General features: G+C 39.4%; 2 protein-coding genes across 3 annotated transcripts in view; both read left to right on the forward strand.

The window, feature by feature from the left end:
* The first annotated feature begins 75 nt into the window (after window positions 1-75).
* eri1 (exoribonuclease 1) lies at window positions 76-6,263 on the forward strand. Of its 2 annotated transcripts, none has more exons than XM_079835927.1 (7): window positions 76-434; window positions 764-924; window positions 2,538-2,754; window positions 2,894-2,977; window positions 3,738-3,847; window positions 5,366-5,480; window positions 5,613-6,263. In XM_079835927.1, the coding sequence occupies exons 2-7, from the start codon at window positions 848-850 to the stop codon at window positions 5,853-5,855; spliced, it is 846 nt and encodes a 281-aa protein (XP_079692053.1). In that variant the 5' UTR covers window positions 76-434; window positions 764-847; the 3' UTR covers window positions 5,856-6,263. The 2 variants fall into 2 exon arrangements, with proteins under 2 accessions (XP_079692053.1, XP_079692052.1); XM_079835926.1 differs by having other exon boundaries at window positions 76-412.
* Window positions 6,264-7,164: 901 nt separating this feature from the next.
* mfhas1 (multifunctional ROCO family signaling regulator 1) overlaps window positions 7,165-16,462 on the forward strand; it is a 38,838-nt gene continuing 29,540 nt past the window's right edge. Inside the window, exon 1 of the mRNA XM_079835925.1 lies at window positions 7,165-10,457. Coding sequence (XP_079692051.1) covers window positions 7,610-10,457 — 2,848 coding nt within the window. The 5' untranslated portion in view covers window positions 7,165-7,609. The remainder of the gene's footprint in view (window positions 10,458-16,462) is intronic.

Below are 16,462 nucleotides of genomic sequence, written 5' to 3' on the forward strand. Positions count from 1 at the left end.
TGTTTTGACAAAAGTTTGAAAGGGGCTTTTATTTTACAATTCTTTTCAATAACGACTTTTCAATGACGGCTTCCTGTGCGCGCTGTGACGTCAGTTGCTTGGCTCACATTTAAGACACTGTAGCTAAGCATAGAAGTTTTAGTTCTTCGTCTACAGGTGCTAATTTTAAGTCAAATGTATACAATATAACCTTCAGACATTGAGACAAGCATTTAGGGTTGTATCATTTCGCACGGAGCGGATTAGGTTAAAAGCGACAGCGAGCGTGAACGCGCGAAACCAGATGCGTGTTTTAGTGTTTATGAAATGAACTAGACTGTCAAAACTGATGGAATCGCCGAAAGAGCCCAGTCAACCTGCAAAAAGCACTTCAACGTCTGGGGGAGATCAGAAGGAGCAATGCTGTTCTAATGTGAGTATCGAAACACTGACAGGTTCGTTTTAGCGACTTTCAGTATCATGTCAAATTAATATATTTGTGTATGTTTGTGCTGTGGCAGATTGCTAAATAATGAAAGAGATCCGTTATTTTTGTTTGATGATATTCGTAGGGTGGGGTTTAATAATTTTTCAATTACTAAACATTTATATTGCAGGTCAAATACTTGGTAAATCAATTACTAAATCGTTTTGAAGTTTTAGAAATTAAGCAGTAACATATTTCTCCCACCGGCTCTGAAACTGTCAGTTTGTTTTTCTTTTTTCATATTTAGTAGAAATATGCATTTCATTGCTATGTTGCATTTCCTTGTCTCACATTTAGGCTTCCTGTGAAAAAAATGAGGAGCTGGAGCCTTCATCCCCAAAACAGGGAGATTTCAGTGATCCGGTATATAAAGAGATCGCAATGGCAAACGGCGCCATCAACAGAATGAACAGAGATGAGCTGCGTGCGAAATGTATTGAGCTGAAGCTTGACACACGGTATTGAGAACTTTTAGTCTTTTAAGGTTATTTAAAGGGTTAGTTCACCTAAAAATGAAAATTCTGTCAAGTTACTCACCCTCATGTCGTTCCAGAACTGTAAGACCTTCGTTCATCTTCGGGACACAAATTAAGATATTTTCTATGAACTCCGTGAGCTTTTTGACGCCTCCATTGACAGCTGTTTAATTACCACTTTCAAGGCCCAGAAAGGTAGTATAGACATCGTTAAAATAGTCCATGTTACTCCAGTGGTTCAACCTTAATTTTATGAATTGTCCAGAACACTTTTTGTGCACAAAAAACAAACAAAAATAACGACTTTATTCAACAATATCTTCTCGTCTGGGTCAGTTTACGTTGGCCAGGTCCTGTGTCAGCATCACACGCATGCGTCGTGGTGCTCACGTGAACAGCATCAGCCAATGGTAAGCCCAGCGTGCTGGCGTAGCTCTGACGAAACTCGGAAGCACTACATGGTATTTACTACATCAACCGCGTAGGAGACTGACACAGACGTTGAATAAAGTTATTTTTGTTTGTTTTTTTGTGCATAAAAAAATATTCTCGACGCTTCACAAAATGAAGGTTGAATTGCTGTAGTCACGTGGACTATGGAGGGGTTAGAGAGCTCTCCCGATTTCATCAAAGATATCTTAAAGGGTAACTTCAGTGATTTAGCATTAAGCTTTGTATCAGTAGAAACCCAGTAGTATATTCGAATTATGGTACTTTCCCCCCTCATGTCCCCCTGAGACGAGATAATTATGCATTTTATTTCTGGAATAAATCCTTGATGACGCAAATATCGTCATTTTGCGTCATCTGAGGATTTTTGGACAGAACCTAGAGACTACAGGAGGTAGTTCCGCATGTTATCAACCCACCCACAGGGGAGGGATCTCACTCACAGAATGTAAATGTGCACGGCCGCTGCCGCTCGGCTCGGGCATTCATAACGGAGCGGTACAGAGCAAAGTGAGTGTTTCAACTTTTCAATGAATTCCTATGAAAGTTATAACGCGCTAGACTGGACCGAGAATGACTGCCGCGCTTACCTCAGCTCAGCGCTTCTCTCGTGATGAATGAAATCTGACTCCTGCCGGGTCTGTGACGCGACTTTCGTTCGGCTCACTCACACTTTATTGAAAAGACACGTTCAGTTTTTAATTGTAGTGTCTATTCTCTAGCTGAACAAAATTATTTTATTACTATGAATATCAAAACGACGGTGGGCGCGGTGTAATGGTGGGGAAGTGATAACCAATAGCCGTGGCTTTGGGAGTGGCCTCGTAGGGCATCGAAGCAAGTGCATTCTGGGAGTTGTTGTCTTTCATCCACATGAGACAAAAATACATTTTCTGTCTTTTCTCAGTCTAGAAGGCACCAAATTCAAAAATAATTTCACATTTCTACTACATAAATGACAGTTTAAATACACATTTATCTTCCCAGCGCTGAAGTGCCCCTTTAATTTGTGTTCCGAAGATGAACAAAGCTCTTATGGGTTTGGAACCACCTGAGGGGGAGTAATTAATGACAGAATTTTAACCTTTAACCTGCTATTTACTTCAAATTCATTCATACTGTTCATTTCTTTATGGTCTTTTCAGTGGTGTTAAGGATGTCCTGAAGAAGCGCCTCAAAAGTTATTACAAAAGGCAAAAACTGTTGCATTCAGCTGCTGCAGTTGTGAAAAGTGATGCATACTTTGACTACATCTGTGTAGTGGATTTTGAAGCAACATGTGAAGAGAATAATCCACCTGACTACTTCCATGAAATCATCGAGTTCCCAATTGTTTTGATCGACACGCGCACCTTGGAGATTGTGAGTTGGTGAGGGAACAGTCTGGCATACTTGTGCTTCATTCTTGCCAGGCAAACATGATACCATACAGTTTGTTTTGTGAAATGTTTTAGGGTTGATTTACTAGTTAATGTTTGTAATCCCATTACTGTCGTTACAGGTAGACTCATTTCAGGAGTATGTGAAGCCGGAGGTGAAGCCACAGCTCTCAGAGTTTTGTGTGAAACTTACCGGAATCTCACAGGCAAGATTTAACAAACTGCTAACTGAATTAATGAACAATTTAAGTAATAGACAATATCATTAAAAAGTTTATGGTCAGTGTGAAATAAATGTTTTATTCAGTAATGATGCATTCAATTAATCAAAAGTGACAGTTAAAGGGTTAGTTCACCCAAAATATTTTCATGGAAACATTATGATTACACATTATCTGGTGCGATAGCGATGTGCGGACTGAAAGCCCTCGGACTAAATCTAAAATATCTTAAACTGTGTTCCGAGGATCAACGGAGGTCTTACGGGTTTGGAACAACATTGGGGTGATTCATTAATGGAAGAAATGTAATTTTTGGGTGAACTAACCCTTTAAGGTATTTATAAAATATTTCTATTTTTTAAATAAAGATTGTTTTCCAGAATCCTGACAAAAATCATAATGTTTCCATGAAAATATTAAGCAGCACAACTCATTTCAACATTAATAATAAGAATTTTTTCTTGAGCACCAAATCAGCATATTAGAATGTTTTCTGAAGGATCATGTGACACTAAAGACTGGAGTAAGGATGCTGAAAAGTATAAAATGATATTTTAAAATGTAATTATATTTCATGCTTTTACTTTATGTTTGATCAAATAAATGCAGCCTTGGTGAGAGAGAGACTTTCAAAAACAAATTTAAAGATTGTACTGACCACAAACTGGTTCTGTCTTTAGTCTAATATTGAATGTAAGGCAATTGCTCAAACTTAAATATTTGATTCTTAACATTTCTTTTCCAGAAAATGGTGGATGAGGCGAAAATATTCAATGAAGTTCTAGATCGAGCAGTTTCTTGGCTACAGGAAAAAGAACTTGGAACTAAGTACAAATATACATTTTTGACAGATGGGTAAGGATGAAACAGATATTTTAAGCGTGACTTTAATAATATTCAAGAGGAGAGAGGGGGCGGTTCTAGGATTTCATCCTCAGGGGACTTCGCCCTTAGCGAGAATGTGTCGCAAAAGACCATTGCCTAAGTGGTGCCTCTTTGTAAATCGGCACAATTATATTACTATATAATAAGTTGAAAGTAGCCTACCAGTACTTAAATTAGTACCAAGTCAATACAACATTTGTATTAATTAATCAGTTAATTTAAATGTATTTTAATATTTAAATGTATTTATTATAATTGTTTATAATTAATTATATTAGGATAATGATACCAGTCTTTCTTCAGTACAGTTCAAATTCGTAGGATACTGTTCATCAAACATAACATTATTATTAAAAAGTATAACTGTTAACTAGCTAAACACTAAGGATTTTTTTTCTACTGGCCTGGGGTCCGTTCTTCGTACCTTGCTAACTCACTTAGCTGGATTTGATTGTCGACGATTTGGCATGATCTTGGATAGTTTGGTTCTTCAACGCTCATCCTGGACTTGCTGTCATAGCAACAGGTCCTTAAGCTTAAACCTGCTCACTATTATTTCATGGAAACAGGATTAGATTGCACCTTTTTAAGTGCCGTTGATACTTAAAATTTGTCCCAACCACTGCTACTTTATTACAAGAGTTCCTTACTGAACCAGGGGCAAAAATACTTTTAAATAATAATAATGAAAAATAATATTATAATGTTGTGTATAATACTATAGACACAGCCACTTGATTGAGAGATTTATTTTTGATAGAATAATTACTTTATAATGTTATTGCAGTCTTACACACATGCTGTACAGTTACTCTGTGCCATGCATTAATTTGAGTTATGACGGATATTATGGGAGTGGCTTGATGCAGCGCAGGAGATGCAGATAACTTGATGGCCCTTAAGAAACTTTAATTAATGCTGTCGCGTAACAAATCTGCTTCAAATTGAATTAAAATGAAATGAATTGCTAATTACAACATTGAAATAAAAATGTAAAGGGTGTACAAATACTATAAAATCGTGAATATAAATAATTGGGAATCATGTTGAAAAAAAAGTGCACATTTCATTTATCTATTGTAACTCTAAAGTTGGTTTGGTCATTTGGCTGTTTCCTTATAAAGGTCCAGAATGTTTTTTTTTGTTGTTTTTTTTTGATTTGTCAAGTTTTTTTGCCATGTGGCTTTTTTTTAATTATATGATGTCATTACGTTGCTGTCTTGCCACCAGCCAATCGCTGCATTGCTTATTGTGGTTTCGACTATCGATGCATCTGCCCTCTTCAGGGAACGCAATCCTGCAAATTCGTTTGAAGAACCAAATTAGCCAGAGATCAGTTATCACGATTAAAAGAAAACGGACCCCAGGTCAGACATGGTCAGATATTTACTTGCCCTGCCAAAAGACAGGTGGGCTGAAACCTAAAAAGGTTCTAGAATCGCCCCTGGTGCAGAGCAAAATATATTTTACAGTGTCTTGTCTGTGTAGGTCATGGGACATGGGAAAATTTCTTCGTACCCAATGCAAACTGAGTCACATCAGATACCCACAGTTTGCCAGAAAATGGATCAATATCAGAAAGTCTTATGGAAACTTTTATAAGGTTTGTTTTCATGCTAGTTTTCCTCATGATATTCCTTACACAGTCATAGGAATTAAAATAATAGATCTAAATTGTAAATAATTGGAGTATTCCATTCGGAGGTTTTCATGAGTCTCATCCTGTCTCTCTCAGGTTCCTCGTACTCAGACGAAACTAATCTGCATGCTGCAGAATCTTGGCATGCAATATGACGGACGTCCCCACAGTGGTCTAGATGACTCCCGCAACATTGCCAGAATTGCCATCCACATGCTGAAGGACGGCTGTCAGCTGCGGGTGAACGAGTGCTTGCATCAAGGAGAACCACGGAGTGTGCCCATCTCTGCCCCTATTGAAGGAGCACCGGTGCCTCAAATGCCCAAGAAAAGAGACTAAAAAGACTCTTTCCCAAAACTACAATTGCTTAATGTGGACAAATATTAAAACCTGTCTTGGTGTGAACATTAGGTAATTGGGACAAACAATTACCTAATAGTTTTTTTCTTAAACACACCTAACTGTGTTTTCTTAAATTGTTACAATAATGTGTGGGATTTCTTTGCTGGAAAAGCTTACATCATAGTTGATCAGTGGGGTGAGGCTGTGCTTCACCTTTACAGCAAATTGGGTTTATGTACTGTATTTTGAAACTTGCTTCTGAGGAACTGAAACAGAAGCTGCAGGCAAAAGGCTTTTTTAAAGCCTGATGCATGAATAATAGTTGTACATTGCTTGTTGCACATCAGTTGAAAAAACGGAAAAGCTCAATTTGTATTCTATTGCCAATAAATTTTTTTTAATGAAGCCACTTTACAATATTATTGTGAAAAGAGGTCATACAATATTCAGTTTGTATCCCTGTTTGCCTGAGATCTGATTCACAGGCGTACTGCACTGTTGTTGATTAAACTTGTGTACTCTGGTACTTTAACCCTTATAGTCTACTCAAAGTTTAGATATGTTGTCGTTATGCAACAGTGATTTGGCCACACAAAGTTCACCCAGTTTCTGGCCACCATATCTATTTTTCCAAGGCCAGGCACAAGTTATGAACTGTAGTCATTTTAATAAAAATGTTTAAATAAGTGCATGTATTTCAATGTAATTTTTCTTACTATAATGGGAGAAAACAGGTTAATATTTCAGTTTATTTGATTTATTAGAGATGCACATTGTAATTTATCAAAATCAATGCATCTGCGTACCATGTCCGGTAGATGGCGTCAAATAATCTTTTTTTTGTTGTAAACAACACAGCGCCCCCCATCATTAAAGTCAACAAGGTATAGGCGGGCTTATTTGCATTATTATGGCTTGAGTTTCTTCTAGTCCATTATATTATTTTGTTATGCTTTCCAGTGTGCTAGCAGGCTAAAGTTCCATTCATATCTTAGGCAGACAGAATCCATATGCACCTCTTCATGTGATATGTTTTAGAAGCAATTTACACTGTGTGGCTCGCGGTCTTAAACATGATGGGATTTACTGATAGTAAAACCAAAACGACGGAAACGAAATTACCTTCACATCCCTTCTTTACAACTCCTTATTATCAAAATCGCTGTTAATACGCGACGCGCCCGTCGTCACCACCCAGACCAATCAAAGCATTTGTTTATGCGAGCGTCGCGTCGCAGGCGCGTACAGAAGGTGGGGCTCTGACGCAGTGCTGCTCCTGTGTGAGCATTCACTGCTGGCTGCATGCGCAGAGAATAGGCGGAGACACAGGGAAAGACCACAGCAACCACCACTGCCCTTGTTTCATTCTAACTCACTGGATATGTCTTAGCTTTTTCTCTCTCATGTGGTATCAAAGGACGCGCTGGCGGAACCGCCAGCCGCACGACCTAGGCTGATTATTAGTGACAATTTGATGCGCGCGTGTGGTTTTCATCCTGTGATCGATGGCGCAGATAAAGAGGGTGCGTGAAAGGACGCAGCCCAGCCCTGTTTTCTTGAATGCGATTGAACGGAACCACATATTTTCGGATGAAGATGAAATCGGCATGGTCTAAATGTTGGTTTCATCTGGATTGTTGTGCACTGTGCAGAGAACCCGAATCGATGAAGCAAGTGAAAGCGGCACCATGCTGCCTAGGTGATTGATCACTGTGCCCAATGAAAACAAGGAGGAGCACAGCTTCGATACGATGGCTGAGGAGAATAACCTGAAGACTGCTAAATTATGGAGGGATGCTGCTTTGCGCTCCAGGAAGCTGAGGAGCAATCTGCGACAGCTGACTCTCAGCACCAAAAACAGCCAGAAAATTACATTACCCGAGGACATAAAGGAGATCGAGGTCCTCAATCTGGGCAACAACTCCCTTCAAGAGCTTCCAGAGGGACTGGGCTCAACCCTGACCAGGCTTCGCATCCTTGTCCTTCGCAGGAACAAGTTTGCCACTGTTCCTTCTGCAGTATTTCAGCTTGGTCAGCTGGTTGAGTTGGATATCAGTCACAACTGCTTGAATCACTTTTCAGAAGATATTGATCTTCTCAAGGGGCTTAAAAAGTTGTGCATCAGTCACAACAAAATCCAATACCTGCCATCTCAGATTGGGACATTGCAAAGTCTGGAGGAGCTTGACATCAGCTTCAATGACCTGCGTGATTTCCCCAGGTCCTTTTCACAGCTCAGAAAGCTCCGAACGCTTGATGTGGATCATAACAAGCTGCAGCGTTTCCCCTCTGAAATCCTTGCCCTCTGTGACCTGGAGGAGCTTGACTGCTCTGGGAATAAACTAGAGGGTCTTCCTGGTAACATCATGATGCTCCAATCCATTAAAATTTTGTGGCTCAGCAGCACCCACCTCTCGTCCTTGCCTGAAACATTTTGCGAGCTGCAGAACTTGGAGAGCCTGATGCTCGATAATAATTCCCTCACAAATCTGCCGCAATCATTTGGTAAAATGCAGACGCTGAAAATGCTCAATCTCTCCTCAAATCTATTTGAAGATTTTCCTCAGGTTATAATCAAACTTGCCAGTTTGGAGGAGTTGTATTTAAGCCGGAACAAACTGACGTTCCTCCCTGAGGAGGTGGGACAGCTGTGCAATCTTGCTAATTTGTGGTTGGACAATAATAGCATAACATTTCTCCCAGACTCTATTGTAGAGCTCTGGAAATTGGAGGAGCTGGTTTTACAGGGTAACCAAATCGCCATACTCCCGGACAATTTTGGAAAACTTGCCAAAGTCAACATTTGGAAGGTGAAAGATAATCCTCTCATTCAGCCTCCATATGAAGTGTGCATGAAGGGGATCCCGTACATAGCTGCCTATCAGAAGGAGCTTGCGCACTCGCAACCTGCTGTAAAACCCAGACTTAAACTGGTTTTGATGGGCCAGAGAAATGCAGGGAAAACCACACTCAGGCAGTGCATCATCAACAAGCCGTCAGACGCCAAGATGGCGATTGGATGTAGGGGTATTGATGTGACGAACTGGGTAGCGGATGCAGAACGCAGTCTTACTTTCATTGTATATGATTTATCCGGTAAGCAGAACTATGATCTTATCAAACCCTTTTTCCTCTCTCCCGGAGCTCTTTATGTCTTGGTGGTCAATCTGAAATTATATACATCAAAGAGCTTCTACTCCCATGTTGGTGGTTTCCTCCACCTGCTCAGTGCCAAGGTGCCACATGCGGTTGTGTGCATCGTAGGAACCCACAGTGATTTGTGTGAAGAGGTCGAGGTTGAAGAAAAGTGCCTGGATATTCACAGACAGATTTCACTCCAGGAAAAAACAGACACTGAATGCCTACATGTGCTTGCCCTGCAGGTTGACGAAGCCCTTGAGCAAGGTTACGAAGTTCGGACTTCTAGTCCCCATGTTCTCTTTTACGGGGTCACAGAGAAAAACTTGAGGCGTAAAAAGTCCCAGTTGCAATATATGCTCAACAATCGACTCCAAATCCTTTCTCCGGTGATATGTGTCAGCTGCGTGGCGGTACAAAGAAACATCCAGCATTTGAAAGAGAAGCTCATGTCGGTCGCCGATCACAGGGAGATTTTCCCCAATCTTCACAGAGTCCTGCCAAAGTCATGGCAGATGCTTGAGGAACTGCATTTTAAGCCACAGGATTTATGGCTCTCCTGGTGGGATTCGGCCCGCTTGGGCCTTCAGGCTGGGCTGACTGAGGACCGCCTGCAAAGCGCACTCTCTTACCTCCACGAGAGTGGTAAACTTTTGTACTTTGAAGACAGCATGACGTTAAAGGAATACGTCTTCCACAATCTACCCCGGTTTATCGCCATCTTGAATGTGTTTTTCCAGAGGGACCTCGCTGCAATGCTTGAGAAACTGCAGGATGAAGGAGATGATGGAGATAAAGCCAGTTCTACGCAGATGCATGGTCACGTGGAGGGTTTCCTGTTGCACGGCCTGCTGCCGTCAAACATCATCCGCTTGCTGCTTAAACCTCTGGTACAGACCCAGAAGGACTTGCACCTGATCATGGAACTGCTGGAAAAGATGGGCGTCTGCTACTGTGTCAACAAACCTCGCAGCAAGCCGCTAAATGGGGCAACCGTCTGGTATAAGTTTCCCAGTCAAGTCAGCAGCGAGGAGCCCCATCTTGAGGCCTCGGCCAGTGGGGGCTCGTCAATCCCTGGTCAATTCTTCTCGGTCGAGCAGCTGCAGATTGAATACAGATTTCCTTTTCTCACCCCTCTTGGACTTTTTGCAAGGTATAGTGTGCAAATCAACAGCCACGTGGTGCAACGGTCCGATGGAAAACATCACATCTTTGCCTATCGGGGTAAAGTGCCTGTGACTGTGAGTTACCGGCCTTCTCGGAGCAGATTGCAGCAGGAGATCCTCTCCATTTCCAGCCATGCATCCTTGCCAAATATCTGGACAGCTTGGCAAGCCATTATTCCCCTAGTGGAAGAGTTAAACGTTCTTCTGCAGGAATGGCCTGGCCTTCACTACTCTGTGCATGTCCTGTGTTCCAAGTGCCTGAAGAGAGGGTCCCCCCATCCACATTCCTTTCCAGGTTAGTGTTTTGCTACTTTCTTCATGATTGGTGTGTTTGTGGCCATCATTTGTTCTTGCCAACATATATTTGCATGTTGCATTGATTTTATGCTACTAAAGGGATAGTTACCCAAAACGAAAGTTCTGTCTTCATTTACTCACCCTGTCATTACAAATCTGTATGACTACTTTCTTCTTTGGACAAATTTTTTCTTCAAAAAAACAATTTTGGACCCCATTCACATTTATTGTATTGACACAAAATCACAGAGTGATTGTGTGCCACAGAATAAAGAAATGCATACAGGTTTGAAATGACATGGGGGTGAGTCAATGATGACAGAATGTTTTTTTTTTTTTTTTTTTTAAATGTGAGCTATCGCTTTAATGTAATTTTGAATAGGATGTTAATGATGGAAAACAATTTAACCAGATGCATTCATTCATTCACGTTTATGGTAGACATATAGTGTCACTGATATGCAGTCATAAATCTCTCAGGCGTGTATGTCAGAGCAAATAAAGATTAAAATTAATTCTTCAGTGATGAATACGGTAATCTTTGCGGTGCTGTCACTATGGAGGCGTTTGTCTGGGTTTATTGCCAAGTAAACACTGATACAATAAAGGGTGAATCAGCATGAAATGAAGTCATTTTAGGATGGATCTAGGTTAAACAAAGAATGAGTCTGGCTGGCCATGACAAGGGGATGGGTGGGGGGAGTCTCGGTGGGTTTGAAGCCACACCTAGAAACACAAATTAGCTGGAGCTGTCTGCCGAACACAGACTAGCACATCCACAGCAGTAGCCATGGTAACATCAAATGCCTTTCTTTATGGGATGCAGATTAGGTGCAGCAGTCACTGGCATATATAGTAACCTAAAAACTAGGTAATAAATAAGAATGCTTTTGAATTGATTTGTGTTAAGATGTTAAAGGGTTAGTTCACCCCAAAATGAAAATAATGTAATTTATTACTCACCCTCATGCTGTTACACACCCGTAAGACCTCCGTTCATCTTCGGAACACAAATTAAGATATTTTTGTTGAAATCCGATGGTTCAGTGAGGCCTGCATAGCCAGCAATGACATTTCCTCTCTCAAGATCCATGAATGTCCTAAAATGAATGTCCTAAAAACATATTTAATCAGTTCATGTGAGTACAGTGGTTCAATATTAATATTATAAAGCGGCAAGAATATTTTTGGTGCGTCAAAAAAATGAAATAACGACTTGTATAGTGATGGCCGATTTCAAAACACTGCTTCATGAAGCTTCGTAGCGTTATGAATCAGCGCCAAAGGAGCGGTTGTCAGCAGTTTGGCGGTTTGACACGTGATCCGAATCATGATTCAACACACTGATTCATAACGCTCTGAAGCTTCATGTAGCAGTGCCGCTTTATAATATTAATATTGAACCACTGTACATGAACTGATTTAAATATGTTTTTAGTATATTAATGGATCTTGAGAGAGGAAATGTCATTGCTGGCTATGCAGGCCTCACTGAACCATCGGATTTCAACTAAAATATCTTAATTTGTGTTCCGAAGATGAACAGAGGTCTTACAGGTGTGGAAACGGCATGAGGGTGAGTAATAAAGGACATTATTTTCATTTTTGGGTGAACTAACCCTTTAATATAATACACATTCCTTTTCTTGGAGGTGTTGTTCTTGTATTCTGTAGTTTTGCACCCTCTTAGACTAGGTTAGGTTCACCAAGGCCCTGTTGTCTTCTTCATGAATGAAGTCTGTCAGACGTCCCACACACCTCCTTAGTTTCTAAAAGAGTCAAATGTGGGTGTGAATTCTTTTACTGGCAGACTATTTAGTTGTTCTTAGCTTTAAGGATCTCACTGAGTGATATTTATGTATGTTGTAATTTGTTGTTTATATCCAGTCAGTGTTGAAACAGGCACATTTGGAGTGTTATTTTAAAGATAAAATGGTTGGCTTATGTAAGACACCTACCTCACTGAACACACCATGCCCATTTTTGTCAAATAACAGTCAAAGACAGCATTTACTCAGGCTTATGTAATGAGGCCCAGCTTCGTATGTTGTTGCATGCTAATTGTTTCACACGTCCTGGAGAGGAAATATGTTTCACTATGACAGTCCAATAGCCCCGTAACGTTTTTGGTCACTTAAAATGTCTGAATGCCATTGGATTGAATAAACTCTAAACAAATCTAACCAATTGGATCTTTTAAAAAAAAAATTGAAATGAGGCTAAACCTTTTCTCAGAACTAATTCCACATTTCTCAACCATTTTTGAAATGTTTCTAGTCTACCTTTGCTTTTTGAACAGTATATCGTTCTTTGATAATTGAAGACCTAACAGACACATTTTGTGCTATATTTCTTTCAAACACAGATGGTAGTATGTTTTCATTGTTTTCATTATTGATACATACAATCAGGGCCGTGCAGAGAGTTCGTCAGGGGCAGGGGCTCAAATGTAAAAAAGGGGCAATATGTATATATATATACATACATACATACATACATACATACATACATACATACATACATACATACATACATACATACATACATACATACATACATACATACATACATACACACATACACACATACACACATATATATATATATATACAGATAGATACATATTTTTATTTAATCAAAAATACAGAAAAAACAGTAGCCTAATATTATGAAAAATTACTACATTGTATTCTTTTTAACCTTTTATTAATCAAAGAATCTTGAAAGGAGTATCACAGTTTCATTCATTGACATTAAATCCTCATATTAGAATGATTTCTGAATGATCATGTGACACTGAAGAGTGGAGTAATGATGCTGAAAATACAGCTGTGATCACAGGAATAAATTATATTTTAAATTATTTTAAAATAGAAAAGCGTTATTTTAATATATTTCGCAATATTGCTGTTTTTTATCAAATAAATGCAGGCTTGATGAACATAAGAGACTTATTTGATAATGCTGCATAATATTCAAAAATAGTGTATAATAGTCCTTTCACGTAACCATTTCGCCAGCCTACACGTCATATAATAGGCCTGTAGGAGCCGGTGGCACTTGGGTTTTGTTAACTTTGATAGTTTCATGAAATAGTAAACGGTGTATCAATATAGGATACATAACTACTTACCATTAATGCGACTTTTGCTGCTGTGGTTTTGTGCAGGGATTTGTTTGTTGTCTGTTAAAATCCATTTTGTCAGTGATGCAATTTATAAAATGAGCCAAACCACAGGAAATTGTTCCACAAACGTTAGTTCGTCTGTTGATGTAATTTTCAACCGATTTATGAATAAGAACAGAAAATTACCGCTTCACATCGCCCAATGGAATTTGAACTTGCTTTGCCAGATCACGATTGGTTGGTGTATAGCCTATACATGACAAACGGGCATTGGTGAACTGTGTAATACTTTAAAATATATAGCTAATATATAGCTTTGTAATTAAATCAACACATTAGCTCTGATTATGGATGAAAAAAAATATTGGTTTACTTTTTTCCCGTGAGGCCACACACTCTCTGAAAGGACCATATTTGGCTCGAGAGCCGTTTCCGAACAGTGGAAAATCAGCAGTCAATCAAAACGCACGCGACCCATAGCAACGCGTTATGACAACGCCTCAACAGAAATTCTCTGACTTTTGAGCCGTTCGTTACTATTGTATGCATTGTCATGTCATAATAATCACATTTATTTAGTTTTATTGACCACGATATATTATCATTGATATTTGTCTGAAAGGGGCACTTTTGATTCATTTTGAAAAAGGGCAGGGGCTCGAGCACCCAAAGCCCCCCCCTCTGCACGTGCCTGCATACAATGCTTGTCATTTGTGCATTACACTGTGTGTTTTCCCAAAGGACCAAAGTTATGATTTAATGATGCAAATTGCTGCTTTATCCTCCAATGTGATTCTTTTCCTTAGTGTTTGTCCTGCACGGTGATCATGTTTTACATTTTGTAGAATAAACCAGACGCCATGGCTCATTAAGTTTACAGTTGTGTTTTAATGTTCAAATGAGTTACATTTGTATTTTGTTTAAATAGCTGGACAGGATGTCCTCTTAGAATTGGCAGCTCAGTTTCCTGAAGTCTCAGTGCTTTCCCTGCTGTCACATGATGAGACAGGATCAGGTGGGGCAATTCCTGACTCACATTAGTTGTTAACAACAGCACACAAGATGTAAGGGCTCTGTGCCATGGCAAAGAGTAAAGACCTGTTAGGCTTGCTTAATGAGTGCATTAGCTTTTAAAAACCCACTATTATCAAAGGCTGGATTAGTTGGGTTTATTAATGATAATAGATATTGACTGCAAGCTGTATTTGTAGTAGGTGCAGATCTGTTTCTTTGTTTTACCATATACAGGTTTCCTGACCTAAGTAAAAACAGAACAAGTTTAGCAGCAAGGTTTTTTGATCCTACCAAATTTAGGCATGATATTTTTGGCCCACTTGCATGTTGATTTAGTGTTGAAGCTCTCTGAAACACTAACCACAGTGTGATGGTCACAGAACGATCTCCTTTACTTAGAGTACTGGGACCCCTAAACCACTTGCTTTTAGATTTATATAAATCTCCCACAGCAGAACAGTGTTTTCAGATAATAAAGTCCCATTGAGTCTTTTATGCCTTTTAGCAATATATAGCATAGTTTAACTTTTTATAAAGCTTTTATTTCATCATCCATCCCTTCCATCCCATCCATTACATTCCATCCAACATTGCTTTTCTTGTTGAAAATCACAATTTTAACACCCTTTCATCCAATGCAATTCTGCATTCTGTTTGTAGGACCTTAACTGGAATTTAAAAGGATTTCTACCCCTAGCGTGTGAGAGCTTGTCTGGGTGTACATATGTTATGTGACTCTGTTTAACATTTCAAAACAACAGTCTGGAAAGAAAAGCTGGTGGACGTGTTTTGCGGGTGATGTGAACTTGTTGACTTGAACATGCACCTGTTCTCTCTCCTCCTTAGATCTTGACTCCGTATTTAGTGATGCAGGAGTTTGCACATTTGGATACAAGGATTAATATAACAACCTTTTTTTAAACGTGTAACCGATAACCAATTGCCTTTTAATACAAGCAGGTTCTTAAAGTGGATTTGTCCTCCACATCCTTTTAAGCGCAAAGAATGGCAGTAAATGACTTTTGACAGTTGGCTTGCATGGCCTGTTACATCTATTTGGCATCTTCAGACAGAGTTTGCTGGTATAACCTGTTTGTCAATGAACCCGGATGGTCAAAATTGAGATGGCAGTAGGTACAGTAGCTTGTCTGACCCATTTAGTCAACTGATATTTAGTCTTTTGGCTCTTGGACTGGGTGTTAGAAATAAGAGCCCTCTCGTTGTACCCTGAGCTAAATTCAGTCACATCAGAGCTGGCTGAAGCACCTGCACTGTCAGCGCACTGTACTTAAATCATAAAATTTGCCTGTATCGATTGCCATTAAGGTACGTATATGACCATATGTTGTTGGTGCAGTGTGTCACTGGTGCCAGAAAGTGTCCATCCTGGCGGCGGTCAGAGTGACAAGTCTTTTTAGCAGCTTTTCTTAGCATGCACTGCCTATCACCTTGTCAACTGACCCAAGCTGTTGGCATTTTGAGATCTATTGGAAGCCACTGTTCTTGGCCGTTGACAGAGTAATGATGGCATTTCTGCACAGGGCAGTTTAAATGAAAGGGTTTTCAATATTGTTTGAGTTATAGGTGGAATATTTCACTCTCCCAGATTTGATTCATTTGGTGGTTGGAATAAGAAGAGCATTGTATTCTGGTTAATACAATGATAATTTATTATATAGATAGTTATTTTTTCACCGTTTTAACTATTTATTTTGATATTGCATTCTTAGTATTTCATTTAACTGATGAATATAACCATATTAACTTTCAACATTCAACATTTACTAATACATTATTAAAATCAAAAGTTGCATCTGTTAATATTATTTAATGGACCTGAACTAACGTGAGCTAACAATTAA

This window comes from Gobio gobio (assembly GCF_949357685.1).
Source record: "Gobio gobio genome assembly, chromosome: 14".
Lineage (NCBI taxonomy): Eukaryota > Metazoa > Chordata > Actinopteri > Cypriniformes > Gobionidae > Gobio > Gobio gobio.